The following is a 20,409-nucleotide window of genomic DNA, read 5'->3' on the forward strand; positions in this document are numbered from 1 at the left end:
TGACTAGTGAGGCTTATTCAAGGATGAAAGGTCAGAACAGGTTTCTTGCTTTTTGTCAAGTTTTTAGTGTCTTGTCACAGCCTGTTCTTCCACACTTTCCTCCAGGGCTATGAAAGGAAGAAGTCTCAGCTCCTGGCTTGAGCCAAGCTGAATTTTTGCTTGCTCCTGACTCCAGCTCATTTTATAACTGACCTAAAACCCATGCTCATCATAAATGACAGTAGTTGCAGTCTGGCTGACTTTCTATGGTATACTTCTTACAGGGAGCTTTCTAAATAAAAGATGAGTTTAGTCACATTGGGGAGAATTGCTAGACATGATGCTTAGCCATCTTGGATCAAAGGTATTACATGAGCAAGCTGGAAAATTAGTAAATGCTTTCTCAAATGAGATCCTTGGTGCTTTAACACCAATTTTAGGGGGTTTTTTTTGCTAGCTGAAAGTTTGGTGAAGTTTCTCTTATTGAGAGAAGGAAGAGGAATTTGCTCTCCCATTAGAAATAGTTTTGGCTAGACTAGATAAAAATAGCAGTTCTGTAACAGCCTTTCTTCCTTCTCTATGTAATATCTATTATGAATGTTGCAGAGCTACAAGTTTAATGCAGTGAGACTCCTGACTGGCTAGTCTTTGAATTTAATTTCTTTCTTGATTTAGAGGGAAACCAGTGACAATGTACTGCATATCCTTTTTTCCTCCCTCCTGAGAAAATCCTCCTTATACTAGGACTGCCAGAAGTTCCCACAAACAGTGCAAAGCATTCTTAGCATGTATTTATCACTTGAAATGAGAGCCGCATTGTTCTGGTTTGTATTTAGTGTCCAGACTTGCTTAAAGGTCCTTCCTACCATAAAGCATCAAGGGATGCCTTGGTCCCTCTGGCTTGCCATGATGTTCAACCAAGGAAATCTGATGTTACAATCATATACAACCATACTGGCAGACTGCTTAAAAGCCAACCACACATCAGTATTGTTTTCCCTCCAACTTTGCGTTAGAAACCCACAAAACTTAGTTCACCACTAAATTTCAGTAAAATATTTCCCTATTTCTTCCAAAAACAGAGAAGCAAAGGGTCAGCCATGGTTTTAATCTTTCAGTGTTCAGATAAGTACTATGGTACTTTCAAAGTTAGGAGAAAGGTGGTAGGAAGTAGCAGTGGAGCAGGGAGAGAGGCAGATACATTGCAGGGAGCATCCCTATGCCACTAGCTATGTGCCTGGAGTCTGTGAGCTCTGGAAGTGCCACAGTCCCTAGTGACCTCACTGCACAGAAGACATACATGCACACATATGTGTGTGTGTGTGTATATATAAATATATAAAATTTTTTTAACTTCATGCAGTTCAAAGGCATGTTAAAATGTAAATCACCAAAGTATTACTTCTAAAACAATTACGAGTGTTCCTATGTGGAAAAGAGGCTTTATGGAGAGGAATGAATTCTAACAATGGCTCATCTATGCAGCTTATAGGTAATGAATACCTTTCAGCTGAACAGGAACATGGAGATTTACCATGTGTCACTTACAACCCACCAGCTCATGTTAAATTTGCACATGCCAGTTCAACTTTGTCTGCTGTATGCTGCTTGAATTAGAACTGCTAAGATCACTTCTGTTCAATGCCTGGAAACTGAGTATGGATTCCTCTTCTCCTTTGCAGGTGCAGGAAGCATCGTTGCAATTATGATTGGCAATCTGAAAGGCACAGAGATTTTACGCCGGATTGAGAGTGGCATGAAAGTGACTATGGTTATTGAAGTGGGGAAAAAGCATGGTCCTTTGATGAATCACTACTCGATATTCTTTGTCTCGGTGTCATTTTTCATTGTCACAGCAGCAACTGTGGGCTACTTCATTTTTTATTCTGCTCGGAGATTCAGGATCACAAGGGCCCAGTCCAGGAAGCAGGTGAGTTTGTGTTGTGTGTTGCACTGCTTGTTATCACTCTGAGACAGCATGCTGTGGATCTAGAGCATGAAATACTAGTTGAGCACCAAAATCACTGAGTTTGTTGCTTCCACATGAAGGAGAGAGTGTGATCCTTAAAATGTTAATAAGTACATTTTTAAACAGCTTAAGCCTTTCCAAAGATGTATTTATCTAGGGAATGCAACTGATTATGCATAACTAATGTTTGTCTTCTACAAATCTTGTTCCCTGAACTGTGATGCAGCAATAATGCTGAGATATTGAAGGAGGTGAGAGAAACTGCTTTCAGCTGACCTTGTGCTTCCCACATGTGTGCTAGCTGTAACGGGAGACCAAACCACACATGTCTGCAAAATAGCACATGGCTTTTGCTGTTTTCTGTAAACCACAAGCTAGGAAACTGCTGTTTTTTTTTTTTTTTTTTTTTTTTTTTTGCCTTGTTTAGGAATTGAAAAAAAAAAAAAGCAGTGTTGGGATTTTTTTTATTGTAGTTTTAAACTGCAGACAGAGATTTGCTAATGAGTTACGTTTGCAAGTAACTCTATTCTGTGCAGTAATCTGGATCAGCTGATATAGTAGTGCCCACAACTTTGACTTCAGTCTAATGATCTAATGAGATCTGCCTTATACCTGCTACTTCAGGTCTTAAGCAAAAGCCTTAAAAAAAAAAAAAAAAAAAAAAAAAAAAAAAAAAAAAAAAAAAAAAAAAGGAAAGAAAGAAAAAAAGTGAGAATAAGGTCCTATCATGATACCTCTCAGTGGTGATGACCAGAATGAGAAAATGTGAGCATCTCAAATATGAGCATTTATTTCAGTCTTGCCCTTAGAGCTGTGTTGCAAAGGAGTCTATTGGTATTGTAATCCTGCTTTGTCAGTTTTACTTGAACTCTGAAAGAAGAGTTATTGCTGATTCATCTCCTACAGATGGCAATAGTGTGAACATCTCACTCTAGTTTGGCTCTGAGTATGAGAATGATCTCAGCACCAGTGGTTAGATACTTAAAGATGTTACATGCAGGTCTGCTGTTGCAAAAGACCTGCCCTACTGAGCACCTCTGCTATCCTGAAGATCTCAGGCCCCTTGAGTAAGACCCTTCTGAAATAAGTTGATGGAGCTCGAGTTGGAACAGGTGTTGAAACTCAGACTAGTTACAGGCTTCTACAAATTTTTAGGGCTGACTTCTCCAAAATGTTAATGTGCAGAACCATTTTTCTTGGCAGGCAGCGAGATCAAAGGAAATTACAGAAATGTTCTTGGGGACCTTGATCAGAATTGAATGCTGGGTTCTTTCTAGTAATCATGGAACTGAACTTGGCTGAGTTGGTGCATATTTTGAGAGCCTGTTGTCTAAATGTGGTCTTGTGGTTGATGGCTCTGTCAACAGACTCTGAATTTACTGATTGAGACTAGAGCTCTAACAGTGAACTGAAACTGTATTTGCATCTGGCCTAAGCTACAGCTGTTGTGTTCTAGACTAGGCCTCCCATAAGTTTTTTGTTTTAAGCTTGTTCTCCTGTTCAGACATCATGTCACACCTAGAAATGACAAGAGTACAGTAAGGGAATAGTTGGAAAGAGCAGCATGGGAAGCTATTGTCTGCCTGTGAGATGTAGCATAGCTGCTACTGGATGTCACATGGAGTTATCTCTGTTTAGTACATTCTGTGAGGAATGACCTGGAGCTTTGAATCTTGATGCTCTCCTCTTGCTAACATCTGGGAATCATGTGTACTGTCTCCTGCTGATTAACTTTTTTCCCCCTCCATTCCCTTAGCACTACTTCAGTATTAGAACTCTGTTCCAATGCTAAACAGATTTGGGCAGGAAGATCTGGGAACCCTAGAAGCTAGTCCGCAAGAGTCATTGTGAACTGAATCATGCAAAAATCTTTCCTCCTTTGAGGGTATTTAATCCAGCAGTTGTGGAAGTCCAGCTCTACTCTCTGAGCTTCCTGGCTTTTAATGAGCTATGAATGTTGTTAATGCCTTTGTGGCAGAGGATACTAGGAAAATATCATCTGCTTAGCTAGTACCTTTGCTGACTATTTCCAGCTTGGGTTCTATGTGCACAAAGAGTTTACTTTAGGTTGAAAAATAACATTGACAAATGACATGCCCATTCCAGCTGATTTTAGCTGAAATGCTGAAGATAGGGAGCCCTAGAACAGTAGCTTATGAAGTGAAAAAAAAAAAAGAGAGAGAGAGAGAGAGAGAGAGAGAAGCTTCTCTACCATCTTGAAAAAAAGTGTACTATTTTATTTAAGTAAAACTCAGACAATATAGAATTTTTTCAGTTGTTTTTTTCAACTGTGGTATCTAAAAACTGTGACCACGCAATGATTAGATAAGTAAAGAATAACAAGAAAGTTAGTGAAGGTGAACCAGTAAAACAGTGTTTCTACAGCGTTCTCTGTTAGCCAGCAGGTTGGATTTTTTCATGCTACATGGAAAGTCTCAATTAACACTTCTAGCTGCCTAGCTGGCTTCATGAAACCCCAAATACTAGTCAAACACTTATGAGCTTTCACCTCACACGTGGAACTTGCCTGTCATCATCCAGCCCTGGAAACTCAGATTATCTGGACTTTAGTCTGTTGTTTGGAGTAAAGAAACATGCTTTTCCTCCTTGATCATGAAGATGTCTAAGGGTTATGCATCCTTCTAGGAGGTGTGTTTAAGAAAGACAGATGTCTTGATAGTTACTAAATATTATAATTTTTCCCTTTCCCAGAAGTGAGTTCTGAAAGTATCCATTTACCAGTGGTGTTCCTTCTCATATTCCTTCAGTCCCCTTTCTTGACCTTTCTTGTGGGGGGAAAAAAAGTGAGTATAATGCTCTTGAGTGAGAAGTCCGAAGGTATGACTGAGGGTTGGCTAGTTCAGTCTTTCAAAGTGTCAGACTCGCTTTAGCCAAAAAAGAATGCTTTTAATTGCTTTGGACAGAGAGCTACAATGAGCAAGTTGTGATATAACAATGTTCTGCAGTTTGCCACTTGCTTCTTAAGATCCTTGAATACTTGGCATATTCTTGTGGAGTGAGCTTCAGACCTGGGGAACTCTTGCTCTGAACTGGAAAGGGTCATGCTCTGGGTTGAGACAGGGAAGACTGTTTTCTAGATGCTTTGTGTCTTCTGCAAAGGTCTCTTCAGAATAGGACTCTGGCTAGCAACATGAGTTATTCATGCATGGAGCTAGTGGTAACCCCTACTTGAATTGGATTGTTTTCAGGTGTTATTATACTGGCAATGTTCTTTTCCCTTCCTTTGTCTTGAGGAAAAATGTTCAGACTTCAGGGCTTGCTGAAGCAATCTCTTTTGTAGATAGGCCATTTGGTACACTTAAACGTCACCATTTGCCAACAGTTTCTGTACTTCTGGTATGACTACTTGTATTTTCTGGCAAAATGACAATCTCTAGTTGCTTTGATTGCATATAACCTAGGTTTCAAACACTTCGTGCACTGCAGATCTTTCTTGAAGGCAGCAGCTCTGTCCCTCACTCACTTAAGCAGGAATTGCATATAACTTAGTGATGTAAATCTGTGCAAACCCCTTTTTCTAAAAGCTGAGTAAATATTGAAAAGTGCCAGTGATGCATGTTGTGTTGTAGTCCAAGTGAAAACAAAAATGTAGTAATAAGTGATCTGTCTTAATGGAACAGAAATAGAGTATCTTTATCCTTGTGAGTCAACTAATTAAACTGTTTGTAGCCTGCTATGTTTATTTGAATGCAGTTTTCTTTTGGGGTTGAAATTCAAGTCACCATCTCTGCAGAGTCTTTTGCAGTATCAAGAAGACAGAAAAGCAAAGAAAAGGAAGTATGATACGTGGCTTGCTATTACTATTTTAGTCAGCAGAGTACTGACAAACTTAGTTCTGTAATATACTAGCTTTTCTTAACATGTCAAAGCGGCCAGTGATGTTACTCTATGGCCTGGTTTCTAATTCAAGCTGGAGTCTTCACTTCTGTTGATTTTTATGAAGATTAGATGTTGCAGCTGAAAAATGACCCAATTAATGGCCTTAGAGGAGGTAAGTTGCTCAGCTTGCCACAGTTCAAAACTATTTCCATGACAGTATCCATCTGTGGGCAAAAACTTCCCTTAGCTTACAGGAGGGAAGCAGGAGTTCCTGACCTCTGTAGAGCTTGCCAGTCTACGTTGTCATCACTGAATTCGTGGGGGACTAGGAAGGCACTCTTTCATGGAAAGTGTTGTAGATTGAATTTGCAGACCTGGACCAGAAAAGACTGAGGACTAAGCGACAGAAAGTCTAACTTTCCTGGTTAGGTGCCTCTCTAACATGCCAGAGCCTGGATAGAAGCCAGTTTGACCTGTCTTATAATATCTTATTTTTGCTATGGGTTCTCTTGTTTAGTTGTTTTTTCTTTCCTCTGCCTCAACCTACTCAGCTATTTTTCTAGACTTGTTGGGTCAGCTGGCTTTTAACATCATTAACATTTAAAGTTTGCTCAAAAAACTTGACCTCACAGAATACTTTTGACATTCCAGCCTAGAGTATCCTGGATCTCATGATAGGCTATCCCATAAAATCTTCCTTGTGCAACCTTTCTCCACTCTGCTGGAGGGGTGTTCTGATGTATTTACTAAAATCAGTGTTAAAGGTGACTTTGCCATTGATGCATTTCATGAACAGCAATTAAACTTGTGCTCAGGCAAAACTTAAAATATTGTTTCAGTAAATTATTAATGATGCAGCCAGTTAAGTCCTGTCCAATAGTATTGGCCTGACATTAGATGCATAGATTAGATACTATATGAGGTAGTGCATTGCTAGATAGTTTAGTTTTCAATTTATAACAAGAAACTATGACATATTGTTCTGGCTGTATGTGAGAAGTGCAATATTGCTGCACTTCTGCTGTTGTAATCACACCTGCGACTGTAGCCCCCAAATTCTTGTAATGAAGTGAAATCTGTAGGAGGGAGTAATGCTGAAAAGGTCACAGAACAGGTGTTCCTGTCCTAAACAGCATTTTTGGTTATCTGCAGAATTCTAGTCTTCTGTCCCAGAGAACTGCTGTGTTGGGCCAGCATGTGGTACTGCTGTAGCAGAGCTGGAGCTGCCTGATACTCCTCTGTATCCCTAGGCAATAACTGCCCCAGGAAAGGAGAGGACAGTCACTCTTGATGTTGGTGTAGCTCTTGTGACCTTTAAACAGATGTTGCTCCTGTGCTAATTAAATGCTTTGTAGTGAAAGCTGAGCAGGAGCAGTTGCCAAGCAAGCTGGGCTTCTGTTGTCTGGTCGTCTGTGTCTTGATGTCCTGAGAACATCAAACAAATTGGATGAAGAGAAATGCAATTCAACTTCCTCCTCAGCTTTTATTAGAGCTGCCTTGTAATTCACCTGAGGCTAGTTATTTGTATCACACCTTGTTTCAAGAACTTTTTGTTTGTTTTAAGGGAGAAATAGCTTCCAGGGAAAGGAGGTTTTTATTCTGTTCATGTTACTTTGAACCAATATTGAGATAAAACTGCATTCTTCCACTTAACAGGAGTGGTCCATGCTCAGCTGTAGGCTCCTGAGCTGTTTGTGCTCTGCAGAGCAGACATGGCAGAGGACTAGTTCAGGGTGTGCTGGTGGCACTCAAGCTGATTGATAAGGAAACTTGCCTTTTGTCAGGATGCAGTGTACTGAGTTTGTGCCAGGAAGCTGTCATAAAATCCCTGGTTAGACTTGCTGATTGTTAGATACAAAATATTCAGTTCTCTGTACCAAATTAATTTGGAGGTTTCTGTTTGTTTTGGCAAGTCTAATCTGATCAAGATGGTATCTCCCAGATTCTAAAAGAAAAAAAACCTTTGAAATTCCTGTGCTTTATGAAAAGGCTTGGTAAAAACAAAGCATGCCCACATGTTTTGTTAGTATGTCATCTGAATTCAACAACCACATGAAACCTCTGTCTCATTTTCTAAACAGCATAATCATGCTTTTTGCGGTGGGTGTAGTATGTGTGTTTTAATAACGTATGAGTTAAAATGGATGCCTGATTGCATTAGGTGCTTTGGTAAATATTTGTAACCGCAGCTTCTGAGGAAAAATAATTGTTTAATCAGAACTGCTTTCTATTACAGCGACGATTAAAAGCTGAGGCAAAGAAGGCCATTGGACAGCTACAGCTGCGCACCCTGAAGCAAGGGGACAAGGTATAGCTGACCCTATAATCCTCCCATACTTTATGATGCACCTTTGGCACAGAATCTACAACTTGGTTCTTAGTGCTGGAGAAGAAGAATGCAGAAGCCTCCTTGAACCCTTTGCCTTCTGCTGCAGACTTGATTCATCTTTCAGACAAGTCCCTTTTCAAACTTTCAAGTTTGCACATTCTTATAAATCTGTTACTGTTTACCTGAGGGGCTGCTTGAGGCAAAAGGTGCTGGTTTTCTGGCATGGATGCTTAAAGGTAAACTAGTATCACTAGTTGGCTTCCCATGCTATTTTTTTTGTGACCAAAATTGGAGGTAGTAGTTTCTAAGCCTCTGAAGTAGTGCCTAAAATAATACAGTGATGGCTTGCAGCTGTGTTTGTAAACTGTGGACATAAACTTCTAATGCTTCTGTTCAAATGTCAGCTCTACTATGAGTAGTCCAGAAGACGTGCTTATATAAAAGATTATATGCAGGGACTGCTTTAGATTACTTTAGGTAGACCCCCTGGTGTCTGCAGTAAATCTGACTGTAGCTCAAGCAAAGCTTTCAAAGTTGGTTAACGCTCTAAATTCATTGTTTTAGGAAACTGGTCCTGATGGAGATAGCTGTGCAGTGTGCATTGAGGTATACAAGCCAAACGAAGTAGTGCGCATTCTAACTTGCAAGTAAGTTGTCTTCTGAACTGCCTTGTAATCCAGTATCTTGAAACATGCCTCTACTAATTGTTTCTCCTGTTATGGTAGCAAACTGATTAAGTTTTTGCACAGCAAGAAGTCTTGAATCTGTTACAGTGTTTCAAACTACAGGAACTGTGTAAATACTGTATTTGTGCTACCAGTTGACAGTGTTTAAAATTTCTACTGTGAGTTGATTGACAAGTTGAACTTAGCTGACTGCAGTGCCTGTCTGAAGGGATTCCAAGGTCTTTTTAAGATTTCTTTCTTTGCTGGTATATAAAAATATTACCTCTAAATTGTAGATGATAGGCTATACCTGTTTCTTGTCACTTAGTTTATTGATTGCTTGGTTACTTAGAGGATCATGCTCTTACAGATATCAGCCTGGTAATCTCAGTTTGTTAAACCATGCTGACTTTTGTGGTTTGGAAGAAAGCTGTTCTATTCTTGTGTGCCTTCTCTGAAATTAAGACCAAAATAGAGCTTTTTATTATTATTATTATTATTATTCCTCTAGAATTCTCTACTACTGTATCTCAATTCTGTGCTCATATGGGAGCCTAGTATTGTAGTACCAATGTTATAATTTGTGGACCTATTTGGACTTGCTGGTGTTTTGCAGTACTTGCATGTAGATAACTATAGCTTTGATTCTACTTTGGAAAATTATTTTTAACAGGTCTCATCCTTTTTTGGAAGTATTAACCAAAATAGCCAACTGCCCCTGAAGTTTAAAATTGTTCCTAAGCTGAGGAGTGAAGCCTTGTCAGGGTTTAAGGAAACTTTTCCAGTGTGATTTCTGCATAAGCCTCCTGAATGGGACTGCTTTGGCAAAACTTCCAAAATGAGATGGCTACAAGAATGCTTAAGTTAAATGCTGTGTGAACTGCGTAAATTTTGTATGAGTATGCTTTTACATGGGAAGGGTTACAAAAAAGTACTTGGAAACATTTTTATATAGGAAAAATCAAGTTCTGAAGGATGGAAAAAAGTGAAGCTGCTGTTCAGCTCTGAGCAGTGTTATCTATCGAATGTTATCTCATTTGAGCTGGAGTCACCTTCTACAGATGACTGTAGCCTTGCAAAATGTTACAGTTTTGCAAAAGTTTTCTGTTTCCAAGTAATAGGACTTCTCTGCTGTTTTGATAACAAGAAGTTGGTCCATTAAGGTGTTACTGACAAACTTCCTTGTTCTAGTGCTTAGTAGTTTAGAATAAAACAAAACTGAGCAAGCTTTCAGGAATGTGTGTTAATGATTATTCAGTTGTCTTGTCTGGTTTGTGCTAGTAGGTAGTCCTGTTTAGTAATGAATTAAGCTCCACGGGTGGGGAGGCATTTAGACAAGCTCTAGATACTTTTAGCTGATAGGAGAGCTGACTTTGCATGTTAGTTCCCTGTAAACCCTCCTAACCTTGATATAAACCTGCACACAAAATATGAGTTAAGAGCAGAGTAACTTCTTTTGAATGTATTGTGGATACATTCAAAAGTATGCTTACTGCTTTTAAATATATTTGTGATGCTTCATTCCTCTTGTGATCAAATGTAGCTCTAATAGGCACTAGCTTAAGGTGGTTGTGCTTGCTTGATAAACTCTGCCAAAACTATACTGCAGTGCTCTTACGTGAGTTGTAAACTGGTATTTACAGCAAGAACGTACTTGAATGTTGGTGGCGGACCTCAACACTGAGAGCCTACTTGTTGCAAGTATGTAACTAGTATCCATAAAAGAAATAAGCTGTCAGATGTTCCTGTGAGTCTAGTGTGAGTCACATCAGTGGTATCTAAGTATATGGGGTGTATGTGTTTGCAGAAGGCATTCTTATCCTGATAGTCAAACCCTAGACACTTAACTGCAGAGGCACATGAAACCAATATTAAGTACAAGTACTTAAAATAGGCATGCGTCAAGGAAGTCTGAGGATGTACTATGACATTCTGTTAGTGCAGCTGGAAGGATATGCGTCTTATAGTGGCCTATTTGGAGAACGCTTGTACAAGATTCAAGTGTAGTGTCTCATAGAAGAGTTCTGATTAATATTGAACAGTGTTCGTCTGCCTTGCTGGTTCTACTCAGTCTGAAGAGATAGGTAGGCTGCAGCTGAGGATGGGAAATTCAAGTAGAATTTCAAGTAGTCTTCCCGTCCTGTGTCCGAATTCAGACCCACTTTGGAACTGAGTATCTTCACAGGGGCACACATTAGCATCTTTAATGGCTGAACTATATTACATTCCTTCTATCCACGTGGAATAGACAGTGACTACATACATAAAGTAAATGAGTGGGTTTATCTTGAGGAAGTAACTTAATTAGATGATTTTCTATATAGCTTTAACAGAAACAGTGGCATTTTGTCATGTAAAAGTTGACCTTAGAGCTAAGACTGAGGTATAGAATTTAATGTCAATACCTGTCTTGGTTATCAGCTAAGAACCTATTGTACAGTTTGAAAAAAAGTGTAGCACAAGTAATAGTGCTGAGTGTTTTAATGAGTCATGCAGATGTACTATTAAGCAAAAAAACAGTTACAGGCTGTGAGTGATAAACATGCCATTAGTTTCAACTGTAACTTGGAGCAAAATAAGTATATTCATTCTAGAATGAATGAATTCCCAGTGTTTCTAAATGAGCCTTGACAGCAGCTGTATAAACAGTTTTCTGGTGTGAAACTTAACTTCTTGGGTACTTTCTCCCACCAGCCATCTCTTCCACAAGAACTGTATTGATCCCTGGCTTCTGGAACACAGGACATGCCCCATGTGCAAATGTGACATACTCAAAGCTTTGGGCATTGAGGTAAGTCAGTGTTCTTTCCTAGTGACAAATGCCATTAGCAGTGTTTGCTGGTGTAGTTGACAGCATTTGAGCTGTTTTATGCTGCCTCTAGAATGCAAATAAGCACCGACCTTGCATGTCAGCTGTGGGATGCTACATGACTAATGGTAGAGCATACCCCTGTTAGTGAATCCTGCAGCTGATGTGGTCTGAGTTGATATCTGTCTAAAGCGTTGGGCAAAGTGGCAATCTAAATTGGTTGTTATGTATGATGGAAGAATTGCTCTATTTGCAATTAGAGGTGTTTCTTGAAGTTTAGGCAGGCTTTGGTAATTAATACTGTACTTGAAACCAGCCTTTGTTCAGTTATAAATACTCAGAGTCCTTGAGCAGAGGATAGGTTAACACATGCAACTTCATAGTAGGGAAACATAAGAAATGCCTGATGTATGTTCTGTCACTTGTCATGGTGGCAGATACTGAAGAAAGATACTGTTGCCATTGCCTGCCACTGCCTGGACCAGCTGAAATGTATGCCAGAGACCTTCTAGAGGGTAGAAAACTGCACTTAGTGGAAGGAGGAATCTCTCTTCCTGATATTGGGCAGAAAAAAGGGAAGAACTGGCTGAAAAATACAGAAGCTGCATCTGAACCTCCCACCCTAACTAGGCAGTAACTGGCTTTCACTTATTAGGCTGGAGGTTTACAGTAGAGCTTTTTCAATTTTAAACCTCTTTCTGGCCTGAAGTCCATTAGACTCCAGTCTCTGCAAAGCATTGGCCTCTTTGAAAGATGCATCTTTCCACAAAGTTGTAACTTAACCATTTTTGCTTCCCTTTCGTAAAGGCGGATATAGAAGATGGGGCAGAGTCTGTGCAAGCCACAGTATCCAATGAAACATCAAATGTTACTTCAGTTAATGAAGAGGATAGTAATAGTGAAACTGCATCATCTGGATATGCTTCTGTACAAGGAGCAGATGAATCTGTTCTGGAAGAACATGCACCATCAGAAAGTGAGTATATTACTTCACCTCACCTGCCTTGTTAGGTTGCATTGCACTTTCATTGCTTATGCTATGAATTGGGGTTTTTTCTTTTTCTTTCTGAGTAACATCTAATAGTGCTTGAACACCTTGAGCTTGCTGTTTTTCAGAGTAATCTTAACCTCCTGTTTTTTAAGCAGTTGGCATTTATACTTGCTAGTTATTCTTTATTAAAGCACAACCTAAACTTGAGTTAAAAACTGAACTCTAAGAAAAGAGGAGTTGAAAATCTGAGGCTATTTAAAGGCCAAAGGGCTTTTTTTTTTTTTTTTTTGAAGATGTCCCACCCACACCTCATCTCTTTGGAAATTACATTGTGAATAAGCAGGTGCTGCCTTGCCACTAGATCTGTCTGCTTTGAGCAGTTAATTACTTACAGAAAGCTTCTAGGGCGTCAGTTTTGCTCTTATATAGATGATGAATAGAAATTGCAAATACTTCATACCAAATTTCAGATTTTACAGAGGCTGAGTCATCTTCGAACACTTTCACAGAGAAATTTTACTGAGAAAGACTACTAGCTTTTTCGAATATCTTATCTTTTTAAACAAGAACACATGTACTGAAAAATTTTTTCCTACTGCTTATTTTTGTCAAGATGTGCTCAGTGTTGCAGTTGATTTTGAAAGTGTAAAGACTCTAGGTAAACAGAACAAAACTAGTGTGGTTCTCTGCTGAATTGCAGAATGGATTTGGAAAGAAGAGTAAGTGGGGAAGCTTTCAGAGGTGAAAAGGATGCATTCTGGTTGTCAGCTTATATTTCCCACTGGAGCCATCCCTAGAAAGCATGGGATTTGCTGCCACCTGTGGGACATCTTGCTCCAGCAAATAAAGTGTATATAGGAGTGCTCCTGCTTAGGCACCTCACTAGAAGAGAGGGCATTTCCTTTAAGCAAAACATCAAAGTTAGTTTGCATTCCTAGAAGTAAATTAAGTGAATCTGAACTATTTAGATTTCACAGGCCCTCATGTATTCTCACTCTGAGTGGCAAAAACAAGCATTAATGTCAGCCTAACAAAGTTAGTCTGTGGGGAAAGAATTTCTCTCTGAATCACTCTGTATCCTGAAACTAGTCTCTGAGAGTTATTCCAGATGCCTGTCTTCAGTAGCCCTTAAAGTCATATGAGATTTCTCAATCTCCTTATAGCTGGATCTTGTAGCCTTCACTGCCTTCTGTCACTTGATGTACAGTCTGTTTGCTCAACCCTAGTGAGGAGTGAATTCCAAAGCCTAGTGGACACATCTAGAAATAACAGCTAATAGGCTCACAAACTAATGAAGGCCAGTGGAAGAGGGGTAGTTGAGGCATAGCTTTGGATTCCCACTATTCAGGAAGTGTTGTGAAGAGACCACTGCAGTAGGCTTGAGAAGAAAAAATGTGGGTTTTCTTTAAGGTAGTGAAGCTTGCCTTAACTTGTTTTTTCTTGTTCTGGATAGATGACAACATGCATCTTGTAAATAATGAATCCCAACCCTCAACTGTGAATGTTCTTCCACATCTTGACAACCCAACTTTTGAAGCAGATGAAACACAAGTTCGTGAAGTCAGGACCTAAAAACATGCCCAGCAACATGGTGAAAACCTTCTGCAAGGAGCTGCCAACTGCTGTCACATGTACAAAAAACACCATAAGAACCTGGTGGATGACTGAAACAGCAATGTTGCCTTGGAAATGTTGAGAGTAGACTTATTTAAATCATAATTACATGGTTTGCAATACTTAAAACTGTATCTCCCATGTGAAATTTAGTTTTAGCACTCTTCAGTTAAAGCTGTCTTAAGCATGTAGGGAAAACCATCAGATTTAAACACTAAACCAAATGTTCCATCTTCAGTAAAGGTTCTGTTCAGCCTTTGAGTACTTTTAAATAAGGAGACAATTCTTTGTTATGTAGTAGCTGTCTCTGCTAGGAATTGTTTGACTTTCTTTTTTTTCCTTGTGTTTTGATTTAGGATTTTCATTGCAGACATTCATTTTAATCTGGTCTAATACTTAGCAGACACAATTGTTCAGTTTAACACTGTTTTACCATTTCTGTGCACTAATTTGATAGGACAAAATACAAACTAATGTCTGTCAAACTGGAATTTGCCCACAGTGTCTTTAGGTATCTGGTAAACTGATTGAATCTCTTTATCTCTCAACTCCAGTCCACCTACAACACTGTCCTAAAGGGGAAAAAGGGCTTCAGGCTGACAGGCCAAACCTGACTTGCACAATACTGTAGAAAGAACAATTCCAGGAACTTTTCAAACTTTTTAATAATAATATTAAACAGTCTGAAAGAGCCTACCTGATTTTGTGTTATGATCATCTCTAGCACCAGCAATATGCAGGAGTCCTGGCTTTGTGGAAGTCTGATATGACTTCAGGAAGACAGCTTAAAATGAAAGGATGTATTCTTCTCAAAGGATCTGCTGTGTTTTGTTCATGCAACATCAGGAAAAGAATCCAACATCTGAATAATGCTGCTGACTATTGCTGTGCATTGTCTTGCTTGTGGCAGTGACAGCTGATGTCCTGTAAATGCAACAGATTATTGGAGAAGTTTTCTGCCATCTTTGAGGAGTTGAATTGGGATCAGGAGGAACACTGGGTGCCTCAATATTAAGTCTATGGCCTTGTCTAACAAAGGTAACTAAGGGCATCTTGCATATGCACTTTATTTTTATCTCTGTACCTATGGTTTATTTCTAATGCTAGTAGAACTTTGTCTGAAAGTCTACAATAAAGTACTATTGAATCTGGAGGGGAAAAGCAATGCATTTTCTTATCTGTAGTGTAATTACAATTGTTGTAAATACTTATGATTTGTATTGAACTTGAAAACGAAAATGTAAATAAAACTATATTCTGATGACCTGCTTATGACTGACATTGAATGTTTGGTACTAGCTGTTATATAGAAACTGATGCTGTTTTCAGTTATCTTAATTTGCCCCATCCACATCCCCAGAACTGAGTTTTGAAAGGCCGATAGTAGCAGTGCTTGCTCAAACTATTTGGAATAAGGACTGCTAATGTTACACAGGATACTATTGTCATATGGACTGAAATTGTGTCAAGAGACCTAAGCCCTAGGAGCTGTGCTTTACAAGGAGGAAAAATGAGTGCTTTAGGGTAAGGTTATCGAGGTTAAGCAACTAAAAGAGGTTGAAGTGTGCTGAGAAAAGGAGTAACACAAGGGCATGTGTTGTCTTGAGCCATATCCTCCCTTTTGTAAGAGGCCTCCTGGGTGTGCAAGTACAGAAGGATGTTGAGTGAGCTGCTTGATTGTACTTCTGAACTGCTGTTCTAGATGCAGGCTGGCACAAGGCAGGCTTACATGATCTCTTTGGATCAGTCAGCTTGTTACATTTCCCTTTTCGTGGTCAGGTCTGTCTTTGGCATCCATCCCTTTAAAGGTATTTGTTCACTTGGCCTTAAGGCATTTTAAAAGTACTTAAATTGCAGATGTTCAGTACTGCAATGTTAAATGTAGTAAAAAGGTGTCAAATTCCTTGGCAGATTCCTTAGTAGTTACAGCCTTATTATGCTTCTGCTTTTTTAGCTTATTTCATAGGGAAGGCAAGGGAATGACTACATGAAGTGCAGGATTGCTACCCTACCAGTCTGACGTTGATGCTGTTTTGCAGACTTCTAAGTTCAGTCCAGGAAGCCTTAGTTATGTCCTCAATTTGTAAGTCTGAGTGTAGTCTGACTTCATTCTGAAGCTGTATTGTGCTGGTAGCTGTGATTATCTTTCTACTCTACAGCTGAAGTGTGAAGCAGAGCAAGAAACAGCCAAGTAGTAAATATAAACAAGTAAATATAAAAATAAACATTTGGATGTTTAACTATTTTCTTTTCAAAAGCCATTTACAAGTTAATGGTGGTGTACAAATAGTAAGGCAGTAGTTTCATGAGAATATGCTGCCATGAAATAAATTGCTGATCTTCTGTGTTTAACAGAAAAATGATTTCATTAAAAAAAAAAAAGGACTGGGGGGGGGGGATTCAGGTCAATTCTTTGTGTCAAAAAATGCTTTGGATTTTTTTACTTCTGATCTATGCATCTGTGGTGCTTTGTATTTATAGGTTTCAAGTCTTTCTATTTACTATTTTCTAAGAGCAATAAGCCTGCATTTTTTTCTACTGCTGATATTTCTGATGGTAAGTCCAAGAGTACAGTTTCACAGAGCATTTTTTCAAGGAATGCACTGGTACTGGAGGATGTAGCAGAACAATGTAGTCAGGAACTTTGCTCATACTACAGTAGGATCAGATGCTGTATATGTATTCTGTAAAGCTGTGAATTTGCTGAGCTCAGGACAGCTATGCTGATCTGCAGAAAAATTCTGAAAGTTCTTGCAACAACTCTGAAGTACTGTAAAGGGAATAAAAGCAGTGTGCATAACTAAGCAGTATTTAGACTACTGCTAAGCTAGGACACTTAATGTTTCTTTTCTAGTTTTGCATCTTAGGATGAGAGTCAGACATGTTTGTGTGTGTGCAGACTCTGCAAATACCAGGTATAGAGGCATTTTGTTTAAAAATGAAAGTGCAGATTTCATGCAATCGAAACCTATTACAGTGAGATCAGATCAGTTGCTTTCTCACTTTGAGAAAATGTTTTCTTATTTCACTGAACTCAGCAGAGGTTTTTCCTTTGAGAACATGGCTACGTTTCTTCCTACTTTAAAAGGAATTTCAAGACTGCATGCTAACTTTGTATTTTCAAGTTTCTGTGGATAGCAATTGTTCCAATAGGGTTGTCTCTAGTCCTTAGCTGTGCGCAGCACTATGCAACAGAGTTTGTGATATTGCAGTCTTGAAATGACTCAGTGTCTGTTTGTACATATGTTGTAGGTATATATGTTTTATGGCATAATGGACTTCCTTTAAGCAAGATGCACACAGGAGTCTGCCTGAGGATAGGGTTGCTCCTGAAAAGCTATGCAAGCTTGCAATTCTTATGCAGTGGCATTGGGCTTTGCTGTATATGCTAACATTTGAATGTAAGATGCTAGAAATAATGTGCCTACAGGTGGTAACAGTTGGTAAAAACGTATACCTCGTTTGACTTTGTTAATATTTCCACTGGGTCACATAGACATTTCAATTGTTCTCCCCCAAAGAGAAAACAGAAGAGGTTAAGCGTCTCCTGTGTGTTTACTTGCTGCTGTCATTTATCTCTTCCTCATGAAAGAGCTCTGATCTAGACGTTTCACTCAGAAATGCTTCCATGTTCTCTAACAGAGCCTGGGAAAGAATTCCTCAGCAGGAGAGGAAGAACAGGTAGCCTTATGACCTGATACTAGGTTGCTATGGCTTTTGTAAACCAGACTATACAGCAGTGTGATTTTTATTGTTAATCCAAGGCTGAAAGAAAATAATTTGCTCACATAGAGGGAATATTTCAGGTGTCACTATAGAAACGTAGTTACAACAGTGAGGTCTTGCTTAAAGAAAAAGAGGGCTTGTCAGGAGGGACTGCAAATGTATAAAAACAGTCTGAGTCTAAAAGGCAGTTGAACTCTCTACAAAATGGTGAGATCAAATCTATCTCAGACTTTATATCTGCAGTTACCAAGTGATCTAATAGTTGGACAAAATAAATGCACGCATCCTGGCTGTGTGATTTAATGCAATTTTGTTCCATGTTTGACGTGCATTAGCTCAGAAGATAGCCCTGCCTTCTCAGCCAGATTTATACGAATGTTATTCCTATGCAGATTGGATAGTGCACTGCTTCCAAAGAGGGATAATGGCTGGCATTTTGGAGTAGATGAAAGAAAATCTGCTGGCTTTGACAATTTAATTTTGGGTCTTAGGGAAACTTAAGACTGAACTGTGATATTCAGGTTGTTCTGCTGTGTCCCACTGTTGCTGGTTGTTTATTAATAATACAGACAGAAGCAAACATCTGGTTACATAGCTTGGCTGTGGCTGCTTGAGGGATAACATTTCCTGGAGGCCCTTAATACAGAGAAAGAAAAGTTCTGCAGCTCTAAATGGATCTCTCTTGCTATGAATGCATTGATTAAGAAAGAATTTGTGTCTATAAATAAATTCCTCCAAGAGAACATTTTAATAGTATTTGATTAAGAAGTCAGCTCCTGAGGGAATGTAAAAGAGATATCCAGGACCTTGAACCCAGGGAGAAGAAGAGAGGAAAACAAAACAGACATAGTTTCTAAGCAGAAGAGTTTGTTTTTTATTTATTTTTTTTTAACAGCAAAACCATCTGATTAGCAAAGTTTGAAGCTTGAATAAGAAAGTTATGTATGTCATAATGTGTTCAGCCAGTGTAAGATGCCAGGTGCCAAGCTCTGGGTAGGAAATGCTAAGGTCGTCTGTCATCTCCACATACAATTAGCCATCAGCATTAGAAGCTGTGTTAGATTCTACATGTCTGTTTCCTATCCAAAGGCTTGTCTAATTGAAGAAAATTAAATGGCAAACACTCCCCCTGGAAATGCTCATAGAACAGCAGCATCCATGCAGAAATCATTGGATCAGTTCTGCTGGTAAATCTCCAGGAACGGCCACAGTAATAACATACCCACGGGAACAGTTAGGGCATGTTAGACTCTCAGTCACTTCAGGTGGGCCGACTGAACAAATTCCTTTGTGAAGAACAATCTGCTAATACATCTTGAAGCTGTTTGCCTTGTCTCATTAATGTTTTATTCTTGTTAGTTACTACATGTTGGTTAATGAGTTTGAATTCATTTTTCCTTACTACTAAAGGGAGAGAACAGGAAACTAGTTGCTTCCTACTCTGTCCTGTCATAAACACAGGTAAAATGAAAACAGTAGTATTAGAGTCAAATCTATACTCAGTCACAAAGGTAAATCATTTTAATACTGGAGCTATTTTGCTATGAAGCAATGATGTTTTTTTAAATCTCACACCAGTGCAATTCATCCAGTTTTGAAGACTTGTACTGAATTAAGTGTGACTGCATACTTGGTTCTACTTTCATGCCGGTAAATGCTTCCTTCTGTCATTGGAGCTGGACAGACATTGTCAAGTATCTTGCTGTGAGTGCTTGGCAAAAACTTGCCTTGCCTGTGCTCACAGCTATACCAGTGGCTAGCAGAAATGTTCTTCGGAATTAAATCCTTAGGGACTGTGGAAAGGGATGAAGGAAAGAAAGGATGAAGTGACAGAAGTGCCAAGTCTGTAATCTGTGCATAGTGTATGTGCCATCTTTTACCAAGAGCTCTAAGCAGAGCCCAGAGCAAGTGAAATGTAAATATACTGACCATATATGCCTGTTTTAGCAGCCTTTGGGGCAGGCCTGTTCCTCGAGTCCCAGCAGCAAGGCAAGCAGGTAGGGCAGTCATGTCAGGCGTTCCTAGTGATGTGGACGGTCCCGGCTCAGTTCCTTCGAGTTTTCTGCGTACTTCTTTCTGCTCCTTGGTCCGCTTGTTTGCAGGAACAGAAAAGTGTTCCTGATGCCTCAGAAGTGGTGTAAGGCTTGGTTCTGATTAGAAAATAATGTAAAAGGCAAACAAAAATATTTCTGGGGGAATGGTTGTCTCTCATTTGGGCTGAAATCTGATTTCTGCTTGGCCAAGACTTAAAATTCTTCTTTGACTAACAGTGAGAGCGCTCACTAAAAAAAATAAAATAAAAGTTGGATTAAGAATACCCCTCAGGCGAGGGGGTCCCTGCGTGACAGCAGCGAGCTTGGCGCCAGGCGGCTGCCGGGCGGGGCCCCAGGGSCATGGGGCGTGTGAGGGGAGGAGAAGGCCGCCTCTAGCCGCGAACCCCGGGGGCCGGAGGAGCCGGAGGCGCCGGCAGCCTCCCGCCCGCAGCCG

The 20,409-nt window shown here is 39.5% G+C and overlaps 1 protein-coding gene across 2 annotated transcripts in view; it reads left to right on the plus strand.

Annotated features, from left to right (window-relative positions):
- Positions 1-14,250, plus strand: part of RNF128 (ring finger protein 128) — a 45,212-nt gene extending 30,962 nt beyond the window's left edge. For both annotated transcript variants that reach the window (XM_085319774.1, XM_085319773.1), the window contains exons 2-7: positions 1,662-1,909; positions 8,025-8,096; positions 8,682-8,764; positions 11,477-11,573; positions 12,399-12,567; positions 14,036-14,250. In XM_085319774.1, coding sequence (XP_085175900.1) covers positions 1,662-1,909; positions 8,025-8,096; positions 8,682-8,764; positions 11,477-11,573; positions 12,399-12,567; positions 14,036-14,154 — 788 coding nt within the window. In that variant the 3' untranslated portion in view covers positions 14,155-14,250. The remainder of the gene's footprint in view (positions 1-1,661; positions 1,910-8,024; positions 8,097-8,681; positions 8,765-11,476; positions 11,574-12,398; positions 12,568-14,035) is intronic.
- Positions 14,251-20,409: the final 6,159 nt, after the last annotated feature.

The sequence above is a fragment of the Rhea americana genome, unplaced genomic scaffold, assembly GCF_003343005.1.
Source record: "Rhea americana isolate MKP2758 unplaced genomic scaffold, rheAme1 scaffold_6, whole genome shotgun sequence".
In the NCBI taxonomy this organism is placed as follows: Eukaryota; Metazoa; Chordata; class Aves; order Rheiformes; family Rheidae; genus Rhea; species Rhea americana.